This window comes from Tachyglossus aculeatus, chromosome X2 (genome assembly GCF_015852505.1).
Source record: "Tachyglossus aculeatus isolate mTacAcu1 chromosome X2, mTacAcu1.pri, whole genome shotgun sequence".
Lineage (NCBI taxonomy): Eukaryota > Metazoa > Chordata > Mammalia > Monotremata > Tachyglossidae > Tachyglossus > Tachyglossus aculeatus.
The window spans coordinates 12,459,865-12,487,708 of NC_052100.1; the positions used below are offsets into that span (position 1 = coordinate 12,459,865).

Consider the following 27,844-nt stretch of genomic DNA (forward strand, 5'->3'; position numbering starts at 1 on the left):
GCCCATGCTTTTTCTACTAGGCCACACACTTGAGTAAGTTGCAGAAAGCAGGAAGTAATAAAGCACATACCACATGTACATAAATGCTATGAGGGGGTGTTGAAAGGCTTAGGTGGCATGGGAGGGCTGAACTCATCTCCCCACCCAAACCCTGCCCTTCCCCATCTTTCCCATCACTGTAGACCACATCACTATCCTCCCTGTCTTACAAGCCCATAACCACGGCATTATCCTTGACTCATCTCTCTTGTTCAACCCACATATTCATTGCCATCAAAACTTGCTGGTCCCCTGATTTCCTACAACCCAGTCCGCAAGCTCCTCTCCCTCTGCACACAGTGGGCGCTCAGCAAATGCCACTGATCGCCGGAGGCATATGTGGTGGGAAGATTGGAGATGAAATGGGAAAGGACTCCTGGAGAAGATGGGCTTGAAAATGGGGAGAACCGCCGTCTGTCGGACATGAAGGTCATCTAGGCAAGGGGAAGGCCTTGAGAAAGAGGTTGTGGTGAGCGACACAAGAATGAGGCATAGTGAGGTTAGCCTAAAAGGGAAAAGAGAGAGTGCGAGCTGGGGGGTAGTGAGAGATGGCTGTGGAAAAGCAGGAGGGCGAGAGCTGAGGCAACGGTCGGAAGTTTCTGCTTGATGGAGAGAGAGATGGAGGGAGAACCACTGGAGGGTTTTGGGGAGTGGGGAGACGGTCGCAAAATGATGTTTTAGTAAAAGGATTTGGGCTGCAAAAACAAAGTATGGACTGGAGAGGGGAGAGACTGCAGGATGGGAGGTCAGTGAGGAGGCGGGGCTGATGCAGTAGTCAAGCTGGGCTACAAGTGCCTGGACCAACCAATGTGGTGGCCGTTTGGATGGAGACAAAATTTGTGGAGGAAGAATTGACAGGATTTAGTTACTGGCTATGGGGGTTTAAAGTGTGAGAGGGGTCAACGACGATGCCAAAGTTGTCGGTTTGAGGGAGGGGGGGTGGAGTGATGGTGAGGATGTCAGCCGTGATGGAAAAGTTAGGTGGAGGAGAGGAAGGGGGAGGGGAGATTTGGCCATATTCAGCTTGAAGTGCCAGTGGGACATCCATGTAGAGGCATCCTGGAGGCAGGAGGAAACGCAAGATCACAGAAGAGGAGAGCGATCAGGGCTAATTAGACAGATCAGGTAATGATGACGATAGTACTGGTTATGCGCTTACCACGTGTCAAGCACTGTTCTAAGCGCTGGGGTAGATACGATCAGGTTGGACACAGTCCCTGTCCTACATAGGGCTCACCGTCTTAATCCCCATTTTACAGATGAGGTAACTGAGGCACAGAAAAGTGAAATGACTTGCCCAAGGTCACGCAGCAGACGTATGGCAGAGACGGGATTAGAACCCAGGTCCTTCTAACTCCCAGGCCCGTGCCTGATTCACTAGATCGTGCTGCTTTCTTAGTCATCTGCATAGAAGCTGTTGCTGAAGCAGTGGGAGAGGAAGAGCTCCCCAAGGGAGTGAGTATAAACTAAGAGAAGGGAACCCAGAACAGAGTCTTGAGGGACCCCTCAATTAGGGAGTGAGTGGCAGAGGAAGAATCAACAAAAGAGACAGAGAAATATCAGTCAGAGAGGTGAGAGGAGAACCAGGGAGAAGCAGCATGGCCTAATGGATAGAGCACAGGCCTAGGAATCGATAGAACCTGAGTTCTAACCCTGGCTTTGCCACTTGTCTGCTGTGTGACCTTAGGCAGGTCACTTCTCCGCGCCTCAGTTACCGCATATGCAAAATGGGGATTCAGACTGTGAGCCCCACGTGGGACATGAACTGCGTCCAGCCTGATTAGCTCACATCTACCCCAGCGCTTAGAACAGTGCCTGACACATAGCAAGCGCTTGATGCCATTAAAAAAAACAAAGAACAAAAGCAGGGCAGAGAGTGTCAGAAAAACCAAGGTTAAACAGTTTCCAGGGAAAGGGAGGGGTCTCCTGTGTCAAAGTGGCCCAGAGGTAGAGAAGGATTAGAACAGAGTAGAGTCTGAGAGGTTTGGGAAGAAGGGGGTCATTGGAAGCCTTGGAGAGAACAGTCTCCGTGGGGTGAAGGGGATTGTTGAGGGATTTGAATGAGTGGAAGGGGAGGCAGCGGGTCTCTACAACCTGTTTGAGGAGTTTGGATAGGAGTGTGAGGAGGGAGATAGGGCAATATTGCTTATTGTGCAATTATTGTGTTTATTGTGAAAACATCCAGAGGTGTTTTCAGGATACAGGAGACACAGAGATGTTTGAAGGCAGAGGGGAAAGAACTGTCAGAGTGAACAGTTGAAAATGGTGGTCAGGGAGAGGAGAGGTCACAAGTGATTTTAGAAGGTGAGAAAGGATGGGGTCAGAGGTGCAGGTGGGTGACCTCCTCTCGAGAGATGATAGAGAAGGATGAGCGAGTAGATGAGGTGGGAGGGAACAAGAGATGTGAGGAAGAGATTTGGGGGAACTCACATTTGATGGTTTCAAGTTTGTCAACAAAATAGCTGGTAAGGTCATCATGGGAAAGAGAGTGAGGAGATGGGGGCACTGGGGGTTTTAGGAGAGAATTAAAGGTCTGGACTAGCCAAACGGAGTAATTGGCACGGGGATTGATGTGGGAAGACATAGTATGTTACTGAGTGGGAGAGAGGGCAGAGTTGTAGCAGGTAAGGATGAATTCAAAGTGGCCAAAGTCTCCACCAACAGTATGGGTATTACATAGGGGCGAGCAGACTGCGGAGGTGATCCAGGGCTGGGAGTCGGTGGTGTGAGACGGATGGAGGGCTGGGAAAGCGAGGGAGTTGAGTTCAGTTTGTACAATTTGTACATCAGGGTGGGAGGAGTTGGCTAGGGGAGTCTAAATGGGGCATGATGTCCTGAGATAAGTGCGTGGGGGGGTGGGTAGTTCTATGGAGGGGGAAGAGAATAGTTTTGCAGGGAGGGGGGCATGTGGGAGAGAAAGCAGGTTACAGTCAGGAAGTGGGACTTCGGAGTTGGTACAATGACTAGTGATGAGGCAATTCATCATTCCATCCAAGTTGGTGAGTGGGTGAGGTAGGGTGGAGCAGAAGGTCAGTGCAGTTGAGGCATGAGAGGAAGAGGAGAGGCTGGCTGGGTTGGAAGGGGTGGGGCGCAGAGGTCAACATGAACACCCTTGCGGATAAGTCCCCGAGGATCAGGGTAGAGAGGAGGAGGAGGAGGAAAGGAAGAAGAGAAAGTTGATAAAATAGCTCAGAAAATTGGAAATGGGGCCGGGGGGACACAGTAGCTGATTGTGACAAGTGAACTGTAGTGGGTGGAAGAGGTGGATGAGATAGCTTGGATGGGCTAGTGTGAAAGAGGCCATGGGAGAGGTGGGTGGGGGCCACGAGGAGTAGGTGGACCCCCTCCCATTTCCCTGTGAGTTGGGAGACTGGGAAGTGAGGAGCAAAAATTAAAAGGGAAACCCCAAAACATTTGAATGGGTCCCAAAGGAAGCTCTTGAGGGAAAAAGAAATCAGCAAAATTTGTACGAAAGTTCTTAAAACTTTTTCATCGCTCAACTCCCCCGACGCCCATCACCCCACAATCCATACAGTGGGGCCCAATCTCCATGTTGCCCCGAAGGAGGTTAGCCATGTTTTCTTTGTTTCACCAGCACAGAGGAGGCATGGGGGTTGGCAGGAAACCATGGCACACAGAGATAAGCTTTTCCTCAGGCTCTCTAGCTAGAGAAACAATTCATATTGGGTACTCAGAGGTGCCAGAGTTTTGAACTGTGGGGCCAAACTTTGTGTTACAGAGCACATCTAATACAATCAGAGATAGGATAGTGCTCTGCACACAATAAGCACTCACATACCATTGAGGATGATAGCTCCTATTTTATGAGAGTGGCCCTGCTATTTCTTCATAAAAGATTTTGCTGAGCGTTTTACTGAGGGTTTCCCACATCCCTATATTTAGGAGAAGCATTTACTTTCTAATTCTCATTCGTCACAGCAATTAGTAAATCGGATCCCCTGCGTCTCTCTGTGGCTTTCTGGGGTTGGTTGCTAAATAGGAGGTGAAAGGAAAAAATCACCCACGTGCCGAAAAGGAGAAGAGGAAGGTAGGCAACTTACACCAGGCATTGTGTTTTCATTTTGGATGTTGATCTGACGCAGCAGCCGCCTCTCATAATCTTGATCCATGGTGAAACAATGGAGCTGGGCTGTTCTTATGAATCATAAGGCTTACTGGCCAGAGTCAGTCTGCAGCAAGAATTAAAGAAAAACTATCAACCACGGTAATGCCGTTTAGTTCTGTTTTTCCTTTTGAGATAACCAATTCATTGCTAGCGCCAACTGATCAACAGTATTTATTAAGCAGCTACTGGGAGCAGTGAGCACTTGGAAGATTACTAAGCCTAGGGGGAATACTCCTGAGTAGCAAGAGACCCTGTCCCCATCCTCAGGGAGTTTACGATCGACCAGACCGACAGGAAGTCCACCACTTTGAAACGGTGCCCTGCAATCCCAAATAACTGCCCATCCCACATCTAGCCCAATGCTGCGTTGTATGCATGATGTGTGCAGCGATGCATTAAATAGCCCGTTAGTAGTCTGAAAGAATTAATGCTCTCCTCAAAGGGCCTTATACTCCCAGAGAGTAACCTGTGACTTGGAAGAACTGCCTACTCATGAGATTAGAAAGACAGCATTTTGCACAAGTTTCTAGTGTATTTAGGCTAGAAGCCATGTGGCTAAGAGTGTTTTAGCCTTGTGGATTTTCCCCTTATTGGGCAGGGACAGTCATGGTCTTAGGTTCCCAGAGGCTAAAATGTTCTCGGTGGTGGTTTTGCCCGATCCTGGTTACTGTTAATCACCTCAGAGAATAATAATAATAACAATAATAACAATAATAATAATAATATTTGATAAGAACTTACCATGTGCCAAGCGTTGTACTAAGTGCTGGGGTGGATATAAATTAATCAGGTTGGACACAATCCCTGTCCCACATGGGGTTCACAGTCTAGAAGAGAGGGAGGAACAGATATTGAATCCCCATTTTACAGATGGATTGGCAACTGAGGCCCAGAAAAGTGAAGTGACTTTCCCAAGGTCACACAGCAGGCAAGTGGCAGATGCAAGATTAGAACCCAGGTCCCCTGATTCCCAGGCCTGGGCTCTTTCCACCAGGCCTCGGCTTCCCTTTTGGGGTTAGTGGAGTGGAGGGATTCGAAGTGGTGTCAACTGCTCACTTCTGCCCAGCGAACTCCACCGCTACCTCAAAACTCAGCTTGCTTCACTACTTATAAAGAGCTAATGCTTGCTATTTTCTGTTTCCAAGCCTTACTGTGAAGTGGCAGCGGCAGCTGGCGGCACCTCTAAGGAAAGCCCTGCATGGGCCCGGCTTTGGGACCTCCACTGATTGCCCTTATTAATGCCCTAGTAACGCAGACACCTTCCACAATGCATGTCTCACATGCCTATAAAAACACATGCATTCAAACCCGTGACTCATGCTCATTACCTTGATTTTCATATCCTATTTACTGGAGTTTTTTTTAGAACACACTATATCCAGGTACATCACCACTTATCCTAATCCAACAAATGCCACCCATTAGGGCCTGTCAGATTGGAACAACCCCAAACTACACTATGACTCAGAAACAAGTCTCCGCTCTGGCTAAGAAAGTTTTTTTCTTATTGTATTTGTCAAGTGCTTACTATGTGTCAAACACTGTTTTCAGCTCTGGGATAGATACAAGTTACTTAGTTTGGACAACAAGTTCCTGTCCTGCATGAGGCTCGCCGTCTAAGTAGGAGGGAGAACAGGAGAACTGAGGCACAGATAAGTAAAGTGACTTGCCCAAGGTCACACAGCATTTGGCAAAGCTGGGATTAGAACCTAGGTCCTCTGACTCCCATGGCCCACGCTCTTTCCACTAGGCCATGCTGCTTCTCCCATCAATCAATCTCAGTTCCCCACCCCCACGGCCTAGATTGGACCCACAACAAATAACACCGATTGTGGTGAGGGAAAAGCACACGGGTTTGAGGAGAGTAAGGTGGAACTGCAGTGGAAGCAATGGGGAGGATGAGTTGTTGCGCTTAGTACAGTGCTCTACACACGGTGAGTGCTCAAATACACTTGATTGATTGGTGAGCAGTCGTTCGGTGCAGGATAGTTAGGGGAGCCAGGGCAGAGACGACTAGAAGAGCAGGAAGAGGGATGGCAGTGGGAAAGAGGTGTGGAAGGCTTAGGGGAAGAGAAGAGAGGGCGAGTGCCAGGGTTCCCCGATCAAAGCTTCCTGAAGCCAGCCCCCTTCTCTGCCTTGATGAGTGGAAGGTTTTGGGACAGCAACAACCTGATTACACAAATGTAGTCAGGAAGGATTCTGACTGAGTTTCCTGGGTGGTGTCTAATGTAATTAATTACACCTAGATCAAGAACATCTAAACGGTACTGAGAAAGGCAACCAAGATGATCAGGGGGATGGGGAAGCTTCCCTATGAACAGAGACTGAAAGGGTAAGATCGCTTCAGTCTGGAAAGATGAAGACGGGGAGGGGACGTGACTGAAGTCTAGAAAATCATGAAGATGACATAAAGCGGGTACTGTCAGTCACCATTGAGCTTGAAGGTGGCAGGCTCAAGCTCAGTTTCCTTTCTTTACCCAGTGGGAGGTTGGCTTAAGACACTGACCGGGCTGAAAACATCAGCCGGCTCAAGAGGGGTTACTACAGAGAAAGTTACGGAAGTAGGGGGGGATGTTAGAGTTGCTAGATAACCCATCATTAACCACGAGGACGGATGTCAGACTGAGTGGACCACCACCCGGTTCATTCAAACACCCCGTGGCCACCGTCAGGACAGGATGGACCATGAGTCTAACCCGGTAATGGCACAGCTCACAGTCTCAAGTTCCTTTTCACACACAGGAGAGACATCCAAACCGCACGATGGGGCCCGGAGAAGTGATATTGATGAGCATGATGACCAAGGCATTTAAGTACTTACTATGTGCTAAGCACTATGGTAGGTTCACGGTTATCGGATCGGACAGTCCCTGTCCCACGAGGGGCTCACAATCTAGAGTTTATCCCCATTACAGATGAAGAATTTAAGGCCCAGAGAGGCTAATAACTTGCCTAAGGTCACACAGCCGGCCATTGGCAAAGTTGGAATTAGAACCCAGGCCTCTTGACTCCCAGCTCCATGCTCTTTGCACCCAGCCACACTGCCAAATTATGATTTGATCAGTAACAACCTCTGGGTGGCTATCTGGGCTTCTTTAGAAAAACAAGATATTAGCAAAGTATCAGCTCCAGACTCTTAAAAATATCATTAAAGGTTTGATCATTATTTTCACTATGAGGTAAATAGTAGACTTAGAAGTTCAGCTCAGTTAAATGGTTTTTTTTGCTAACATTTCACATCTCAGTTTAGTTGGTTGGATCAGTAGGATTTGAGTGCCGACGCTGAGCCGAGCAGGAACCAAACAGTGCTCAAAGACCAGTGCAGTCTCACCTGTGAGGATCTGGGGGGGCAGAGGGGCAGGTAGAGGAGAGAAGAGTGAAGGTGGGGCCGGCTTTCCACTCGGCTCTAGAAGCAGGATCTGGCCCCTCCACCTACCTCCTGAAAAGTTTAGGCTTTCTGGGCTGCTGGCAGACCTCAGCTCTCCAAATGCTGATTTTGGGGCAAAGTAGCCTATCAGAGCATCAAAGCCCATGCCCTTATCCTTTGTCCAACAGGGAGCTGGGCAAGCAGAGGCTCCTTGGGGCCAATTTTAGAACAGGACTAGAGTGTAAGCTCCTTTTGGGCAAGGATTGGTCACTTCTTTGTTTTTGCCCTCCCCAAGTATTCAGTACAGTGTGTTGGTGTCTTTGAAAGCCAGGGGATTACAAGGCGGGGGAAGGGGGAGGTGGAGGCATTCAAGTAGAAGTTGGCAAATTTTGATTTATTTGCCTGGCGGTTTAAGACTAAACAACCAGTTAAGGAAGATGGTTCCTGTTAATAATGAGACCAAATTTATCACCCCATATCTGAGGTCAAAAGGCTGCAAAGTGAACAGCTCAAGTCTCCTTTTACAATTGAGGAAAACGAGGAAACTAACTCAAGTGAAGTGACTCACTCCAAGATCACCATGACAGGGCAATAAATAGAATTCACTGATCCTGAGTTTCCAGCAGGCTGAATGTTTACTATTCCACCCTGGTGTCTGGGAATAGCATAAGGGAGTGATTATTTTGCCAGCTAGGTGGAGAAACACACATTTCTGGATTTGCTCTATGAGTTTACTCGTGCCTTAGTGTCTCTCTGCCCCTCTCCCTCCAAAAAACTGCCCTGGTCTACCAAAGTTGAGGTAGATACAAAAGAATTAAAAAACTGCTTAATGTAGAAGGGAGCTGGAGGCAAGTCACTGTGGTGTTAGCAATGCACTCACTGACTTGGCTCAATATGCTAAAAAAAAATTAGGCAAAATATATGAAACCATCTGTGCCTGGACTAATAATCCTTAGGCATCTTGAAGCTGTTACAAAATAAAGAATCAACAGTGATCGCTATGTGCTCAAACTGGCGGCTCTCCTGCCAGGCCAGTAACTCTGAGACTACCACCATGCGTATCTGTCTACCCTATCATCCTCTGCTCATTTCAGAATAGGATCAATGAAATGCTGCTGGTGTGGGCGTCACCACCGTGAGGAAGAAATTTGGCTTTACCATCCAAGTTGGAAATCAGTAGCTCAAATAACACCAAATTCTCCTGCCCTGTGCTATCCAAAAGAAAGACGGCCTTGGGTTTAACAGTAGAAGTAACACTATTTATCAAGTACCTACCCGTGTGCAGAGAATGACTCCCTAAAATGCGACACTGCAGAATGGAAAAAAAAATGATCCTTCTCCATGCCCCTGCCCCTTTTACTTGCCTCATGACTATTAAACCACCCTCTTTACCTCACCCTTCTTTTAAAATGCCCAATCTGATTGTCTGGCAATTAGGACAGAGCTGGGCCCATTGCAAGCGCTTAACACATACAAAATATAAATAATAATAAAATGACCATACCCACTTTTTTTTTTGGGGGGGGGGGGGGAGGGAGATTGGCAACAGTCCAAATAGGAGGTGCCTGGAGATTCAGCTTGAAGCAGCATCAGGAGGAGACGCAATGAGAAAGAGCAAATGAGAGGCAGGTAGAAAGAAAATAGAGAAAATAGGGAAACAGCATGGCACAGTGGCTCGAGCACAGGCCTCGGAGTCAGAAAGTCATCCCGGCTTCGCCACTTGTCTATTGTGTGACTTTGGGCAGGTCATTTACTTCTCTGGGCCTCAGTTCCCTCATCTGTAAAATGGGAATTGAGAATGTGAGCTCCATGTGGGACACAGACTGTGTCCAACCGGATTTGCTTGTATCCACCCCAGCGCCTAGTATGGAGCCTGGCACATAGTAAGCACTTAAATTCCAAAATAACAATAATAATGATAATAATAATTATTATTATTATTAGAGGCCACTGTCACCTGCTGCAGATATTGGACGTGTTACACCAGACAGGCAGGTGTAATGTAATGATGTCATATGTGCCATTTTTCAGATGCAGTATTAGACTGCAAATCCCGTGTGAAAAAGGGACTGTTTTTGACCTAATTAACTTATATCTAGCCCAGTGCTTAGAACAGTGCTTTGACACATAGTAAGCACGTAAATACAATAAAGTATGTCCCATACTGCCCAGACCTAGAAGGTTTTTTTCAGGGGGACCCCTGCCCTCCCTCACTTGCTCCAGAGCCTTCACATTCCCCTCCCACGTGCCAGTAAACAGGCAGGGTGCCACTTCCAAGCTGCTGAACACAACAGCAGGAGCTGAAGAGGAGAGAGGTTAGGTGTTGAAAATAAAAATATCTGTACTGGACAGGGAACAGATCAGCTGAAAACCAGATAAATGGCCACCCTAAGAGGGAGAGTAAGGGAGAGGCAGGAAGAGATGTATGGTGGGGGAGAGGGCAAAGGGTTGGGAGAAAGAGAAAGAGGGGTGGAGGAGAGGCAGAGAAAGGGGGGAGACAGAGAAAGGGGGAGACAGAGAAAGGGGGAGACAGAGAAAGGGGGGAGACAGAGAAAGGGGGGAGACAGAGAAAGGGGGGAGACAGAGAAAGGGGGGAGACAGAGAAAGGGGGAGAGGCACAGAAAGAGGGAGGTGGAGAGGAGGAAGAAGCACAGAAGGGGAGGAGGCATAGAGAGGGAGAGAGAGGTGGAGAGGCAGGGGGAGTCAGAGATGGGGGGAGAGGCACGGAGGTGGAGAGAGGCACAGAGGAGGAAGAACTGGGGAGAGCAGAGATGGGGGAGAGGCACAGAAAGGGAGAAGCCTGGCCAGGGGTGGGGGAGTGTGGAGTGAAAGAGAGGTGCCTGGAAAGGGGGGGGGGGGGGCGGCGGGGAGAGAGAGAGCATGGCATGGGGAGAGAAGCCCAGAAGGAGACACCTAGAACTCCAGTTCCTAGATTCCACCTCTCTTCTAGCAGTTGCCTGTAAGGAAATGGGGAAAGGGAGGAGAGGACGTACGTGAGGGGAGAAAGGGGGGGGTGTTTGAGTTCACAGCACATAGGAGAAAGGGTGAGAGGAGAGAGAAAAAGGAAGGAGGGAGAAAGTGAAATGACTCATCTCCCATCATGCAGATCCAGGCAACATTTAGGTTTGACTGCATATATCCAAATCTGAAATCAAGGTTATGAGGTACTTTGGGGGGCTTTTTGAGACTAAAAAACTAGCCTTCCACCCTCCACCCAAGCAATCCAAAATAAACTCCCCTTCCTGGTTTTGAAGCAATAAGGTATTCTCCCAAGAAATGACCCATGAAATGAAAATTAGAAGCCTGTTCAAGCTTAGAAATATTTAATCAGATTGAAAAAAAAAAAAAACCCAGCAATAGTTGAGATGTGCAAATAAACTCACGGTTCCTTCTTGTTGGCTAAAAAATTGTTTCTTTTCACTGAGTTCAAAAATCAATTCTTACTGGTCAAATCACCTGTGACAACAGATAACTTTCCTTCAGGGGGAAAAAAAAGCCACTAAAGCCCACCATGAGAGTATGTGGCTTAGAAGGTCTTTTCTCTTTTCTGAGTATACACATTTGTTCCTGATCGGCTGAATTTGGCAGATCTAGCAAACGTCCTCTTGGCAGTTGCAATGCAGGCACGGTCACCCTAAGCGTCATCTTACTGTGTCACAACACCCTCCGGTGAGAGGGAATCTCTGCCAAAGATTTACTGCTGTGGATGCCAACAAGAGACCGAATGGGCTTCTATTGTTAGAGACTTGCCTGGGAAGACTTTTCTTATCTCCATCTGATTGTCGATGTGTAGAGAGAGCCCACAAATGCCCATCTGCTGGTCTATTAATATTGCGCTTGCATCCGTGGGGACTGGGAGAATGTGGGTAGTTAAGATCCAGAGCTCAAGTCCCCTGCTTTACCCACAGACAAAAGCAGCAAGCAGTCCAAGTGATCGCTGTAGCTTAGTTTCCGCATCTCTACCCTCTCCCTAAATCCCTCTTCCCACGCTCCTACTGACCCTGGACAGCCAGGGACCAGTCTTACCTTGTGTGTCGGACAACAAGCATTTCATCAGTGAGGACCCAAAGGGTTTCTCGTACCGGGCTCCCTGAGAATACATTCATTCAATCGTATTTATTGAGCGCTTACTGTGTGCAGAGCACTGGACTAAGCCCTTGGGAGGTACAAGTTGGCAACATATAGAGACGGTCCCTACCCAACAACGGGCTCACAGTCTAGAAGGGGGAAACAGACAACAAAACAAAACATGTGGACAGGTGTCAAGTCGTCAGAACAAACAGAATTAAAGCTAAATGCACATCAATAACAAAAGAAATAGAATAGTAAATATATACAAGTAAAATAGAGTAATAAATCTGTACAAATATATGCAAGTGCTGTGGGGAGGGGAAGGAGGTAGGGTGGGGGTGATAGGGAGGAGGAGAGGAAAAAGGGGGCTCAGTCTGGGAAGGCCTCCTGGAGGAGGTGAGCTCTCTGTAGGGCTTTGAAGGGAGGAAGAGAGCTAGCTTGGTGTCTGTGTGGAGGGAGGGCATTCCAGGCCAGGGGAAGGACGTGGGCCAGGGGTCGACGGCGGGACAGGCGAGAACGAGGTACAGTAAGGAGGTTAGTGGCAGAGGAGTGGAGGGTGCGGGCTGGGCTGGAGAAGGAGAGAAGGGAGGTGAGGTAGGAGGGGGCGAGGTGATGGAGAGCCTTGAAGCTGAGAGTGAGGAGTTCTTGCTTGATGCATAGGTTGACAGGCTGCCACTGGAGATTTTTGAGGAGGGGAGTAACATGCCCAGAGCGTTTCTGCACAAAGATGATTCGGACAGCAGCGTGAAGTATAGGCTGAAGTGGGGAGAGACAGAAGGATGGGAGATCAGAGAGGAGGCTGATGCAGTAATCCAGTCAGGATAGGATGAGAGATTGAACCAGCAAGGTAGCGGTTTGGATGGAGAGGAAAGGGCGGATCTTGGCGATGTTGCGGAGGTGAGACCGGCAGGTTTTGGTGACGGATTGGACATGAGGGGTGAACGAGAGAGCGGAGTCGAGGATGACACCAAGGTTGCAGGCTCGTGAGACGGGAAGGATGGTAGTGCCGCCAACAGTGATGGGAAAGTCAGGGAGAGGGCAGGGTTTGGGAGGGAAGATAAGGGGTTCAGTCTTGGACATATTGAGTTTTAGATGGCGGGCAGACATCCAGATGAAGATGTCCTGAAGGAAGGAGGGGACATGAGCCTGAAGAGGGGGAGAGAGAGCAGGAGCAGAGATGTAGCTTTGGGTGCCATCAGCGTAGAGATGATAGTTGAAGCCGAGGGAGCGAATGAGTTCACCAAGGGAGTGAGTGTAGATAGAGAACAGAAGGGGACCAAGAACTGACCCTTGAGGAACCCCTACAGTAAGGGGATGGGTGGGGGAGGAGGAGCCCGCAAAGGAGACCGAGAATGAACGGCCGGAGAGAGAAGAGGAGAACCAGGAGAGGATGGAGTCTGTGAAGCCAAGGTTGGATAGCGTGTTGAGGAGAAGGGGGTGGTCCATAGTGTCCAAGGTAGCTGAGAGGCCGAGGAGGATTAGGATAGTGTAGGAGCCGTTGCATTTGGCAAGAAGGAGGTCATCAGTGACCTTTGAGAAGGCAGTTTCGGTGGAGTGTAGGGGACGGAAGCCAGATTGGAGGGGGTCAAGGAGAGAGTTGGCGTTGAGGAATTCGAGGCAGCGGGTGTAGACGACTCGTTCTAGGAGTTTGGAAAGGAATGGTAGGAGGGAGATAGGGCGATAACTAGAAGGGGAGGTGGGGTCAAGATAGGGGCTTTTTTAGGATGGGAGAGACATGGGCATGTTTGAAGGCAGAGGGGAAGGAACCAGTGGAGAGTGAGCAATTGAAGATGGGCGAGAGATTTCATAAGATGAGAGGGAATGGGGTCTGAAGCACAGGTGGATGGAGTAACACTTGAGAGGAAGGAGATCTCATTTGAAGATACTGCTGAGAAGGATGAGAGAGTAGCAGAGAGGGTTGAGGGTGGGGGGGAGTTGGAGAAGGGGGAGGAGTGACTTTGGGGATCTCAGACCTGATGGAGTTCATTTCACTAATGAAGTAGGAGGCCAGATCATTGGGGGTAAGGGATGGAGGAGCGGGAGGAACAAGGGGCCTGAGAAGGGAGTTAAATGTATGGAAGAGCTGACGGGGATGATGGGCATGGGTGTCAATAAGGGAGGAGAAATAATTTTGCCTGGCAGAGGAGAGGGCACAGTTAAGGCAGGAAAGAAGCTGATCCACTGATGGTTGCTTCCCCCTCCCTGTCTCCCCCTTCCTCCTTGAAGGTAAGGGCCTCTTAGACCTCCACTGTACTCTCCCAAGCGCTTAGGACAGCGCTCTGCACAGAAACAGCATGGCCTAGTGGCTAGAGCATGGGCCTGGAAGTCAAAAGGATCTGGGTTCTAATCCCGGACCTGCCACTTGTCTGCTGTGGGACCCTGGGCAAGTCACTTCATCTCTCTGGGCCTCAGTTACCTCATCTGTAACTGTAAATCATCTGTAAAGATTAAGACTGTGAGCCCCACGTGGGACACGGACTGTGTCCAACCTGATTACCCTGTATCTACTCCAGTGCTTAGAACAGTGACTGGAATATGTAAGGCGCTTTAACAAATACCATAAAAAATTTTAAAAAATAAGGACTCAATAAATGCCTTCGATGGAGCAATACTTGAACAGCAGTGGCAATTCCTATGGGTTGGTTAGGAAACAGGACCTGAATTTTTAAGGTTTACCTGCTTTAACCAAATTTCTACACCCCCTACCTCCCAAAAATCTATTTTTGAAATGATGAATTTGTTTGTAAAAGTCCAAAAAGTTAATTTTAAAAAATCTTCAAGTTCTTCTTTAACACCTTCAACTGCCCTTCCACAATTCAGTATGGGTTATTGGGACGGTTTGCTCATTTTTCAATGTGTCATATTTTCCTCCGAGGGATTTGCCTCCTCCCTACTCTGTGAAGGCTCTAGAATTTCACTGGGCCACTGGCCCAGTGGTCGGTTTTTGCCGATCTCCCAGGTGAGGGTCCTCCTCCTCCTCCTCCTCCCACCAGCACAGAGTCTACACCGCCAAGCTAAGACCTAGATGAGGCCAAATTTGGGAGTGACCCTGGAGTTCTTTTTCGCTTACTGTACTCTCCCAGGACAGCGTTGTCTGTCCACAGTAAGGGCTCAATAAATACTACTGAGTGAATGAATAAACAATATCCTAAATTAAGCAAAGTTGCCTTAACATTGTGTGACAACAGGTAGCCTGCTTATCAATTGTTTCTTTAACCATTTGGGTCATTTGGCAACACCAGAAAGGGGTAATATTTTTGAGGAAACACAGGCCATGAATAACTGGCCTTGAATTTGTAAAGTGCTTTTATTCTTCCACATAACATAGCAGAATTTGAAGATGATGCCTGTGCATCAAAAGGAAAAAGCTAAACTATAACCCAATCTACAAAAAATATTTGAAACTTCTGAAATGCAAAACTGATCTTTACCCAAATTCTGAAACCTGATAATCACCCTTGAGTTATGTATACTCAGTTCTGCCTTAACGCATATTTTCAATTAGTGTTTGGCCTAGACTGCTGTTAGGGTATTGGTGAACATTCTTCCAACAACATGAGCTTATTTGGGTTCAGAATGTTGTGTTATCAGAAGGAACTGCTTTTGTGTGTCATTAGAACGATAGAGCATTACAAAACAAGGTTTCCTAACGTGGGGGTTTGCAGGAACACAACTCTTGTGTTATAGGGAAGCAGCACGGTCTGGAGGAAAGAGCCTGGGCATCAGGATGTAGGTTCTAATACCAGCTCTGCCACCTTGGGCAAGTCACTTCGCCTCACCTGTAAAATGGGGATTACAGTTACCTCATCTGTAAAATGGGGATTAGGACTGTGATCCCCATGCAGGACAGGGATTGTGTCTAACCTGCGTGGCTTAGTGGAAAGAGCACAGGCTTGGGAGTCAGAGGACGTGGGTTCTAACCCCAGCTCCGCCACTTGTCTGCTGTGTGACCTTGGGCAAGCCACTTAACTTCTCTGTGCCTCTGTTACCTCATCTGTAAAATGGGGATTAAGACTGTGAGCCCTATGTGGGATAACCTGATTACCTTGTACCTACCCCAGAGACAAATACCATAATTATTATTACCTTGTACCTATCCTAGTACTTAGAACAGTGCTTGGCACATAATAAGCACTTAATACCCCAATTATGATTCATTATTATTATTAGGGGAACTGAGTGTACATTTAACTAGAAAAACCGAGACTACCTGTAGTTTCTCTCGCCCTGCCCCCTACCAGATAAACCCCAAGTTTCAGTACATACACTTTCTTCTCTAATTACCCGAGACTTAAATGACATAAACACCCTAAAAGAATTTCTGTTTGCTAACAAGTGGCATGGCGGGGGAGGTGTACCCACACCTGTGTGCAGATTTTGTGGCTGAACCCTAATTCTGTATGCAAACCTCAGTACCGGCAGCTGACTCACTTGACCTGTACCCGGTTACATCTCTGGGTTGGCAGCTTGGCGCCAGATGGACGGCAATCAAAATACTCTGTCACTACGTGGAAAATAGTTGGGGCACGGTTTCAGCCGGCGGACTCACCTTTCCCGCCCTGTTGCCGTGGTCTGGAGACCAGACCCACCCCCAGGACAGAAATCTTCCTTGCTGTGGCTCCCTCTCTGGGGTGGGGGGGGAAGATGGGGTGGATGGATAGGGGAGGGGACGTGACCTACACGGGGGGGACCGGGGGAGCAAAGGGACATCCAAACTTATATTACCATATTTTGGGGCCAGAATTCACTACTGAAACAGTGGTCCTGCTGGTAGAGAAGCAGCATCGCCTAGTGGAAAGAGCACGGGCCTCGGAGTCAGAGGACCTGGGTTCTAAACCCTACTCCACTACATGCCTGCTGTGTGACCTTGGGCAAGTCACTTCACTGAGTCTCAGTTCCCTCATCTGCAAATTCAATATTTGTCCTCCCCGCTACTTTGACTGTAAGCCCCATGTGGGACCTGATGACTCCAGCGCCTGGTACAGTGCTTTGCACACAGTAAGCGCTTAAATGCCACGGTTTTGATTTTTAAGATTGTGAGCCCTGCGAGGGCCAGGGAGCATGTCTAATGTCCAACTGTGTACTCTCAGTAAGTGCTCAATAAATACATTACTATTACTAGAATCCGTGAGATCAGAGTAGACAGAATGGATCTATTAAGCCCCCACAAACTCCTCACCCTTGAAACATTTGGCAGAAGTCCCTTGGAAGAGACTTACCTAGCAGTGGCTGAAGGGTCGGCAAAGCACTGGATGGTGAGTTGGACTGTGCCAGCATAGCTTTCATTTCCTCGGGGCCAAATCCATGATGATAGGAGGCCTTCTAACCGCTGCCTCCAGTTAAGGTCTTTGCGGGCAAAATCTCTGGACCTCGATCACAACTGGGCCTAGATCTTAATAAATGTGTCCTGGAAGCAAGTACGACAACAGCAGAAAGACGAGACCAGAGAGAATGAGGGAGGCCCAATCTGTGTTTGCCAGTCATTTAATCCTCGACTGGTCTGCAATCCCAAAGTCACACTATTATTACCGATTCTATGCCAAGCTAGCCATAAGTCATCCAGAGCTAGACAAGACTCTAGTGACAATTATGGGCCTTATAGATGTGGACTCCAGGACTGCCAGGAAGTACTCAGATTTTCATCAGATGAGACTTTTCCGCTACTCATTTGAAGAGGCTTCGTTTCTGTCTGTTTACCGCTTGGGCGTCATTCAAAAATACAAAGAGTGAAACCATTTTCAAGGTAAACGGGACAGGGCACCTTGGATCACGCTCTCTTTTGGGGAAATAATATGGCCTGCCCAATGAACCTGAAAAGCAGCAGCCTGGCTTAGTGGAAAGAGCACAGGCATGGGAGTCAGAGGCTGTGGGTCTGATCCCGGCTCCGCCACTTGTCAGCTGGGTGACTTTGGGCAAGTCACTTTAACTTCTCTGTGCTTCAGTTACCTCATCGGTAAAATGGGGATTAAGACCGTGAGCCCCACGTGGGACAACCTGATTACCTTGTATCTACTCCAGGGCTTAGAACAGTGTTTGGCACATACTAAGCACTTAAATACCATCATCATTATTAATATTAATCCAGCCCTGCTATGGTCTCCCAAGTGCTTAGCGCTCAAGAAGCACTCAAGAAACACCACTGATTGATTGCTTTCCTTAGCTGCATTCAGCCTGAATTGGCTAGCGTTCTATAAGTGGAGAAGGTGGAAATTACAGATGAAGATCCACTTGAGAGCCCAAGGTGAGAGCACCGTATAACACCGTACCACAGTTCCGTAACTCCTTTAAGGGCGGACACAAGCCCCACCCCTCCGACGATGCTTCTAGCTTGGTCCCCAGCCCACGTTGCCCACCCTCACTGTCCCACCCCTTGGTGGTTCAGGACACAGACAAGAAGTTCATTAAAACTGAACTCTCTTGAGGTCAGAGTGAGCATGCCCCGGGGTCCCGCCTTCCCCAGCTTCTGGTTAGCCCCGTAACCGCCTGCATCCTACAGGCCTGTAACTCCTTCAGACCACTCTTCACACATGGAATGCTGACTGGAATTCCTTTTGGGGGTTTCTTCCATTCTCCCATTGAACTGTACACTCTTTCGATGAGAGGGGTCGGGTTGTCTCCTTCGGTAATCCAGAGACATTCAGTACAGGGGTGGCCGAACCTCACGAACCCAAGAGCCAGCTGCAAACCAAAGAGGCAACGCTGCCAAGAGTAACAGATCAAAATGGCGACCAGGCATTCAAGGGTTGGTGGGGGTGGGCAGGCGGCAGCGGGCGAGACAGCGGGGAGCCGCCAAGGTGAAAATAGATCGTAAACCGCAAGCTGCACTTCTCACGAACAAGGGCCGCCGTTTCACCACTCCTGCTCTGTCGGGGGAAGCTGATCCTAACTGCTTTCTCTGCCTCATCTTCTCCCTCTTCCCAGGCCTCCTTGTTTTCTACTCCTCTGTCAGCAGCTTGTTTCCACTCAAGTTCCCTTTCACCTGTTCAATCTCGGTCCAATTGTTCTGGTCCTTAGTAATAATGACAATTATAACAACAACAACAATAATAATAATGGCATTTGTTAAGCCCTTACCTTCTGTCAAGCACTACCCAAAGCGCTGGGGCTGATATAATTCAATCGGATCTTGACCTCTCAGTGGCCTTTGACACTGTGGACCATTCCTTCACCTTGAAACAATACCAGACCTTGGTTCCATACACGATACTAACCTGATTCTCCTCCTACTTCTCTGTCCACTCCTTTTTTAATAGGGTTTGTTAAGTGCCTACTATGTGTCAGACACTGTACAAACGCTGGGGTACATCCAAGCTAATCAGGTTGGACACAGTCCACATCCAAAATGGGGCTTACGGCCTTAACCTCCACTTTGCAGAAGTGAAGAGACTTGCCCAAGGTCACCCAGCAGACAAGCGGCAGAGCCAGGATTAGAAACCGAGTCCTTCTGGCTCCCAGCCCCATGCTCTAGCCCCTAGGCCACGCTCCTTCTCAGTCTCGTTCACTGGATCCCCTTCCGCCTCACAGGTCCCGAATGTGGACGTCCCACAGCGCTCTGCTCTGGATCCCTTACTCCTCTCGCTCTACACGTACTCTCTCGGGAAGCTCATCCACTCGTACGGCTCCAGCTACCATCGAGCATGCTCAACTCCCAACAGTGTCCCTCTCCAGCCCCGACCCGTCACCTGACCGGCAATCCCACATTTCCTCTCACTTCCGAGACACCCCCACCCAAATGTCCCGTCGGCAACTCAAGCTGAACATGTCTGAAACCTCCCCCCAACCCTCACCTCCTCCCATCTTTACCATTTCTGACACCACCACCACCGTTCTCCCAGTCCCAGAAGGCTACGACTTCAAAGTCATCCACGACTCCTCACTATCCCTCATTTTCACATTCAAATCACCCCCAAATCTTGCAGACTCTCATCACACACTTCCCACAGCCTTCCATTCCTCTCTACCCAAACTGCCCCCACCTTGGTCCAAGCTCTTGTCTTCTCACGGCTGGACTGTTTGATCAGCCTCCTCGCTGGTCTCCCTGCCTCCGGCCTCTCCCCGCAGCCAATCACGCTACATGCTGCTGCGTGGATCAACTTCCTGAACGAGCATTCATTTCACGTAATAATAGTGGTGGTATTTGTTAAGCGCTGTCCTAAGTGCTGGGGAAGACAAGTTTATCGGGTCCCACAGGGTTCATACAGGGTTCACAATCTAAGTCGGAGGGAGAACAGGGATTGACTCACATAGCAGGCCCGGGGCGGAGCTGGGATTAGAATCCAGGTCCTCTGTCTTCCAGGCCTGTACTCTTTCCACTAGGCCCTGCTACTCCTCAATCCCTCCAATGGCTTCCCAGCTCTCTCCACATCCAGCAAAAACTCGTCACGACCGGCTTCCAGTCTCTCCAACAACTGCATCCAGCTAGATACCAGCCGCTTCCACCCACCACCCCCTGATGCACAGTCTTCGTCCTCCCAAGCCAATCTCCTAGCTGTACCTCCCTCTCAACTCTTCCACTTTGGTCCCCTCACAACCTGGAAACCCCCTCCTTGCCCCCTCTAATCTGACAGAACCCAGTTTTCCCCACCTTCAAAGCCCTCTTACAATTCCTTCAATCCCTACAACCACTTCGGTCTGTACTTCACTCTGCTGCCCGGATTATCTTTCTCCAGAAATGCTCTGGGCACGTCACCCGCCTCCTCAAAAATCTCCAGTATTGCCTATCAACCTTCGTATCTAGCAAAAAGCCTTCACTATTGGCTTCAAAGCTCTACATCACCTTGCCCTCTCCTACCTCACCTCCCTTCCCTCCTTCTACAGCCCAGCCCGCACAGCGCACTCCTCTGCTGCTAACCTCCTCACTGTGCGGTGCTCTCGCCCGTCCCACCGTCGACCCCCGGCCCACGTCCTACCTCTGGCCTGGAATGCCCTCCCTCCTCACATCCGCCAACCTGGCTCTCTTCCCCCCTTCAAAGCCCTACTGAAAGCTCACCTCCTTCAGGAGGCCTTCCCAGACTGAGCCTCTTTTCCTCTGCTTCTCCTTCCCTCCCCATCGCCCTTACTCCCTCCCTGCCCCACAACACTTGCGCATATATGTACATATTTATTATTCTATTTATTTTATTAATGATGTGCATATATCTATAATTCTATTTATTCATATTGATGCTATTGACGCCTGTCTACTTGCTTTGTTTTGTTGTCTGTCCCCCCCCCTTTTAGACTGTGAGCCCATTGTTGGGAAAGGATTGTCTCTGTTGCTGAATTGTACTTTCCAAGCGCTCAGTACAGTGCTCTGCACACAGTAAGCACTCAGTAAATACAACAGAGTGAATGAATGAATCCCACCACCTCCAACGAGCCTTCCCCAGTGAATTCCCCAAATCCAAATCACATTAACCCCCTCAGGCATCTCTATCACTTCCATTTTTATAAATGAATTTTTATGAACTCCCTCCCTCGGAATTTCTGCACATGTCATTAATTGCAGTCAATTCATTCCAATTACCCCATTTGTAAATATTTCTGTGTGTCTGTATCCCTTATTAGAGTGCACACTCCAGGTGGTCAGGGAATGTTGTCTCATGTTCTGCTGTATTTTTCCAGGGATTAGTACAGTGCACTGCATCCAGTGGACACTCAATAAATGCCTTTATTATTACTACTAACTGCGCTATACTGAGCTGGTGGGCTAGTTGGGCCAAAGCCCAAACTGGCCACGATTCAGCAGCCCCTCTGAAGACCTCCATTTCTAGAATCTGGGGCTAGGTGTCCCAGGCCTGGCTGAAGCCAAGCAATTGTTTCACACCTGCGAAACTGTGCTCTAGGCTGCTGGAACAATCCCCAGCAACCCCTAGGTGAACCTACATTTCCTCAAAACCACTGCATATATGTCAATCAATCACTCACTGGTATTATTGAAGGGCTTACCGTGGGCAGAACACTGTACTAAGCAGTCGGGAGAGTACAATCCAACAGAGCTGGTAGACGCGTCCCCCGCCTCCAAGGAGCTTACAGTCTACTTGGTAGCGTCCCCGAGAAGCCTCGTGCAGTCCCGCTTGGGCACAAACTAGCCTCGGGACACCACATTTTGGGATACTGCTCGGGCCGGGCGAGGTCCAGAGCAAATTGGGGACTTCTGGACTGTGCACTTCTTTTGGTCAAGGAATACGTTTTTTGGCTTGACTTGGTGCACCTAGCACAGATCCATACTCAGGTACATCCGATGCTGTTATAACACATGTTTTAATTACACAATTTGGATACGGCATAATGGGGGATCAGGGAAAGATTTCCCCCCAACACAAGTGCTCAGGGTCGAACAAAACCCACAAGCTGGCACAAGGAAATTTAGTGTGCACGTGTGAGCCGTCAATCAGGGCGCGATGCTGTTTTCTTTCCAGTCTCACCTTTATGGACCAGTTTAGTGGCTTGTGTTTCCACGTAGCTTTGTAACTCTATGGTGTGGGCAAACTTCTGGTTCTGAACGACCGTAATGGGTCAAAACCCGTGATGCACCAGGCCCCACTGTGTAGTCTGGGCTCTGAGAGCCCCACCCTGGACCCAGCTAATTACTGCTGGGCAGCCAAAGGCTGATTGTCCCAAATCTAGCTACCCCAGTGGTCAGCACAGTGCTTGGCACAAAGAACACCCCTAAGAAATACTGCAAGTATGATTATCATCACTGTTAATTTGCAGTACAGCAGCGAAACCCTCAGCCCCGGCACTATTCTTTCATTCAATCGTATTGAGCGCTTACTGTGTGCAGAGCACTGTACTAAGCGCTTGAGAAGTACAAGTCAGTAACATATAGAGACGGTCCCTACCCACCAACAGGCTCACAGTCTAGAAGGGAGAGACAGACAACAAAACAAAACATGTAGACAGGTGTCAAAATCGTCAGAACAAATAGAATTAAAGCTATATGCACATCATTAACAAAGTGAATAGTAAATATGTACAATAGAGTAATAAATCTGTACAAATATATATACAGGTGCTGTGGGGAGGGGAGGGGAAGGAGGTAGGGCGGGGGGGGCGATAGGGAGGAGGAGAGGAAAAAGGGGGCTCAGTCTGGGAAGGCCTCCTGGAGGAGGTGGGCTCTCAGTAGGGCTTTGAAGGGAAGAAGAGAGCTAGCTTGGTGGATGTGTGGAGGGAGGGCATTCCAGGCCAGGGGAAGGACGTGGGCCGGGGGTCGACGGCGGGACAGGCGAGAACGAGGTACAGTGAGGAGGTTAGCAGCAGGGGAGCGGAGGGTGTGGGCTGGGCTGGAGAAGGAGAGAAGGGAGGTGAGGTAGGAGGGGGCGAGGTGATGGACAGCCTTGAGAGTGAGGAGTTTTTGCCTGATTCGTATGTTGACAGGTAGCCACTGGAGATTTTTGAGGAGGGGAGTAACATGCCCAGAGCCACTGGAGATTTTTGAGGAGGGGAGTAACATGCCCAGAGAGTTCCTGCACAAAGATAATCTGGGCAGCAGAATGAAGTATAGACTGAAGTGGGGACAGGCAGGAGGATGGGAGATCAGGGAGGAGGCTGATGCAGCCAGCGGCTATACCGTTTCAGCCACGTGAGCCGCTCCAAAGGGCTCCACAGTGTCATTTTTACTTGCCAGGAGGGGTCGGTCACCATGTTGGGGCTGGTCCTGGAATGGAACCCAGCAACCCGCCCGTACATCTAAGGGATGATGTATCCCGTGATGCAGCCATTTGCGATGCACACACATTTTCAAGGAACACATCATGGCTGAATCGTGGGGCATACCTGCATTTAATGCAGCACAGTCACAAAGCGGGGCAAAGCTGGAAAGCATTCTGATAATTGTGTACGGAGCAAAAATATAGGAGCTTGCGTGGAAAAACGTCGGACGCTGTGGTATCTCTGAACTGGCTTCCCTCTATCCCACTAATTCACATCGAATCAATGGTTACAACAATGCAGTTTTCCAAGTGCCGCGAGGTCCTTCCTGCACCCGAGGAGAGCTCCCTGGACCTCAATTTATCTTTTCATGATGAAAATGAAGCTAAGACTGAAGAGAGTAAAAGAGTGGGTCAAACCACTTGAGCTAAACTGTCTCAAAACCATCATTTAATCGCATCTTGTCCTGAAATGTGTGGAAAATCAGCCGATACCCAAGGTATTCAGGCCACACGTTGCTATTCAGTGCTCTGCACACAGTAAGCGCTCAATAAATCCGACAATGAATATTCATGATCCACTTCACGATGCTTTTATCCCAAACTTAGAAAAGCTACTAAAGAAATTCAGACCACACAAGATGCTTCCCTTTTAGAAAATTCACATCTTCTGTCCTGGAAAGTTCCTGTGGATAGACTCCATCCCAGGAACCAGTAAGATTATCCCACTGCTTTTAAAGGTTTCTCAATCTTGGCTGCCCGCTACCTCACAGTACGGGGTCTCGGTTCCCCTAGACAGACAGCCAAGTTCCTGCTGATAAGCCTCGGGAAGAACACGGTCTTCCCAGTATTTCTCTCCTTTCATAAGCAAATTAGAAAGCAATGCACAATTGTAAGAGAGAGTACCCAAGGAATGGGAAGACTGGCACTCAGTGAAATCTTTTTGAGACCTTCATGGCACCACACCAGTTGCAAAGTTCTCCTAAACCCCGGGGGTTATGTCACGTTCTCCCAGTGCCTCCGTTTAAGGAGAAGGTGCACCGCAGTACTCAGTGTCCAATGCCACGCATGTTCACACAAGCCGTTTCTTCCGACACCACGGCTGCCTGAATCCAAACAGGCTCGCGGGCTTGGGTGGGCGTTCTCTAATACCTATCTAGTCAAAGCGCATAGTGGAAAACACGCGTCACGGCAGCACGGAGTGCCCTTCACGCAAGCCGTTCGGCTGTCAATTTGGTCATCGGGGTTCCGGATGTTTGAGCGGCTTAATGCAACACGATTCCCAGCCACTACTTTTCGAGAAATAATCAATTGAAACGTATCCTAATCCACATTATTCAGTTTCCCCTTTACCAATGATCTCATTTACAAAAACCCACCCAGCATGAGAGTCTTTTCATGATGAGCCCTCAAGGGTCAGTTCTCCACCAGCATTATTAAATCTACTAACAGGAGTAAGACTCAGCAATATTTGTTTCCTGGGGAGAGCACAACCTTAGAGAGAGCTGCAAATCATGTGAAAATTACTTAACGTTTCCGGCAGGGCTCTGAATGATGCCTCCAGAATGATCTATAATATATTTCAATTAGTCACCATGGAGGTTCCATAGACATCCTCTCACAACCCCATGAGAGGATTCTAAAAGCGAGCTTTCCAAATCTCTACTCCATTTAGGTGCACCAAACCAGGGCATTTTATCCACCAACCTATCGCTTAATTACTTCCTGCCAAATGTCAACTCGGGCCTTTAAAAAAAGAAATAAACAAAAAGTATAAGGACCTGAGTTGAAATTTGCAAAGTTTTTTCATCCTAAGCTAAATCCCAAGACATAAGTATGACCCCTTTCTATACTCTAAACCCGTTATGGGCAGGGAACATGTCTGCTAATTCTGTTGTATTGTACTCTCCCAAGCACTTAGTACAGTGCTCTGCACATAGTACGTGTTCAGTAAATACCATCGATTGACTGATGACCACTATCATATTCACTCGCATAACTGCCCCACTTCCTTGCATACGCAAAAGAGGGTGAGTGGCTAGCACTTGGGGGGGAGGACGGAGAGGAAAGGACGGGAGTACAAGGTAAGAGGACTGCATCTCTTACTTCCTTTGCACTCTCTCCAGTGCTGCTTATAACAGGTAATCAACGAATTACGGTAATCCCCGCTTCCTGCCCAGGGGTTCACCTATATGCTTCAGAGAGGAAACTCCCTCGGCTAACTGTTCCCTTCTTTCAACCCCAATCCGCACTGCAATCACCGCTTACCAAAATAATCTTTTAATTCTTCCTCAAAAATCACAGGACACCGGGCGGGGGTACTTTGCGGTGGAGGTAATTCTGTGAGTGAATGTGGCATCCACATCTAGATCAAGTCAACAGATGAACTTTATCAAGCTCCGTTTGTTTTCTGCAAACAGGCAGCGCTTTTGCCAACTCATTATTTAAGGCCAGACTCTTGAATATTCCAGTTTATTTAATCATTACGCTTATATCATCCATACTTGCGGGCCTTATTTGAAGACAACACTTCTGTCAGTGGGGTTCACCCAAGAATACGACTGTGGTGGAAAGGCCCAAGAGGGACAGACGGGCCCGACCACAGCATGCACACACAAAGACTGCTTCTTAAACTGATTTGTTTGCTGTTTTAAGCGCTTGATGCTGTATTCATTGTTGCTTCCTGGTCTCATGATCCTCTCAAATTAAACTCTCGACCCATCTCTACTACTCAATCTTGAGAATTCTCAAAGAACTGCTGTTGCTGTGAGCCTGGAGAGGTTGAGGATAAAGACTCAAATACAATAAAAAAAAAAAAAGTTTTTAAACCAAGAGGGATTGGATTTCTCAAGGCAAGGAGACTAAATCTAAAACATAACATCTTTATTAGCTTTCATTATGACTCCTTAAGACTGCCCCTTCTCCGCAACACTTTGAACCTGATTTTCATACCTCATCAGCAGCAGAAATTATTGAATGCCTACTGTGTGCACACAAAGCACTGTTCTGGGTGCTTGGGGTCATACACTAGAAGACATGGCCCTTGCCCTCGAGGAGTTTAAAAATCTAATGAGGGAGAGAGAAACAGACAAGTGGCAAACATGAAATAAGTTTACAAGAAAGGGCAGACACAAATGATAAAAGCAAAAGTAGGCAATATATAAAACGGGCAGATATATACACGAGTGCAAAGGGTAGCTAATGGGATGACATGACCAGGGAGTTGGAATCAGGAAATGCCTCTTGGAGAAAGTGGCTTTTTAGGAGGACCTTGGAGGTAGGGAGGGATACGGTTTGGTGGACTGGAGGGAGAGGTTGGACCTGAAACTTGTGACCATTTCCTGAGCACTTCCTCCTCCAGACTCTCTCCATTCATGGTGTAAAATGACATAAGAGCCTCTGGGTTCTCTTTCTACTTCTCCAACCACTCCTCAATCTCCTTTGCTGGCTCCTGAACTGAATGGGTCACAGGGCTCAGTTCTAGTTCCTCTGCTCTTCTTGCCGTACACTCATTCCCTTGGGGAGTCCACCCATTCCCCTGGTTTCATTCCCAAGTCTACCACTCGCCAGCTTTACAATCTTGCAGCTCTTCCGGCATCCAGGACAGCTTCCTGTGGATGACTCAAGGCCACCTTGCCTGGGTTCTAATCCCAGCTCCGCCACCTGCCCGCCGTGTGAGCTTGGGCAAGCCGCTTCATTTCTCTGTGCCTCAGTTCCCCTGTCCGTAAAATGGGGATTCGATACCTGGCCTCCCTCTGGCAGACCGTGAGCCCCACGTGAGCCAGGGACTGCGTCCAACCAGATCAGCTCGTTATCTGCCCCAGCGCTTAGAACAGCGCACAGCACCTAGTAAGCACTTAATACCATAATGATAATAATAATAATATGCCAAACTCTTCACTAGCCAGAATTTATGCAGGCAGTTAGGGAGGCTAACGGTGTAAAAGAAAAACAAACAAAATTAGAACCCTGGTTTTGGGAGAAGCTGCTCAGCTTTTGAAGAGCTAGTATGACTTTCAATTGGGATGAAATGGTCATTTTCTTCCCTTGGGGTTGGTCAACCCTAAGGTGTCTTTGGGAGGGAAAATACCTTCAAAGTGAACGGTGCTGGATTAACATGGCGCCTTCTTGCTACTCTTTATGTCTGCTCAATGCCAGAGTACAGGCTTCCCTTGTCCTTCGGCTTCAGGCCTCCAGTGTGACCCAGGGAGACCTCTTAGAGAATAGAGGGGGAGGGGTCAGTTGGCCATGGTTCAAACTAACCTTGGCCTTACAGCTTAGACTATCATTGTAACAAGCATCATTAACATGTTTGCATGCTGATGGCAGAACAGACACTACAGATTTTCCCCCCGAAGTCTCTGGACAACCGGTAATGACCTTGATAACAGAACTGAATATATGAAACTCACAGAATGACCCCACCACCCAAAGGCCTGTATTCCTAGTCCCCATCGCAGAATCCTTTTTTCCTGTCTTCCCAGCCTAGTTTGCTGTGGGTAGGGTCAGGGAGAGGAAGGAGACAGGCATTCCTTGGGCACCTGCATTCTATAATCCCTGGAGCAGAATGCAAAATAGGTGGCAAACATCGTGCTCGACGGCAAGATATAG

At 48.5% G+C, this 27,844-nt stretch overlaps 1 protein-coding gene across 7 annotated transcripts in view; it reads right to left on the reverse strand.

Moving 5' to 3' along the window:
* Positions 1 to 27,844, reverse strand: part of FZR1 (fizzy and cell division cycle 20 related 1) — a 54,954-nt gene that overhangs the window by 22,565 nt on the left and 4,545 nt on the right. For 2 of the 7 annotated variants that reach the window (XM_038770677.1, XM_038770676.1), the window contains exons 2-3: positions 16,823 to 17,010; positions 4,101 to 4,229 (exon numbers count right to left, since the gene is read on the reverse strand). In XM_038770677.1, the coding sequence (XP_038626605.1) occupies positions 4,101 to 4,169 (69 nt within the window). In that variant the 5' untranslated portion in view covers positions 4,170 to 4,229; positions 16,823 to 17,010. Of the gene's footprint in view, positions 1 to 4,100; positions 4,230 to 16,822; positions 17,011 to 25,501; positions 25,599 to 27,323; positions 27,449 to 27,844 lie in introns of all 7 variants that reach the window. The other 5 variants (XM_038770680.1, XM_038770679.1, XM_038770675.1 and 2 more) reach the window with 4 other exon arrangements.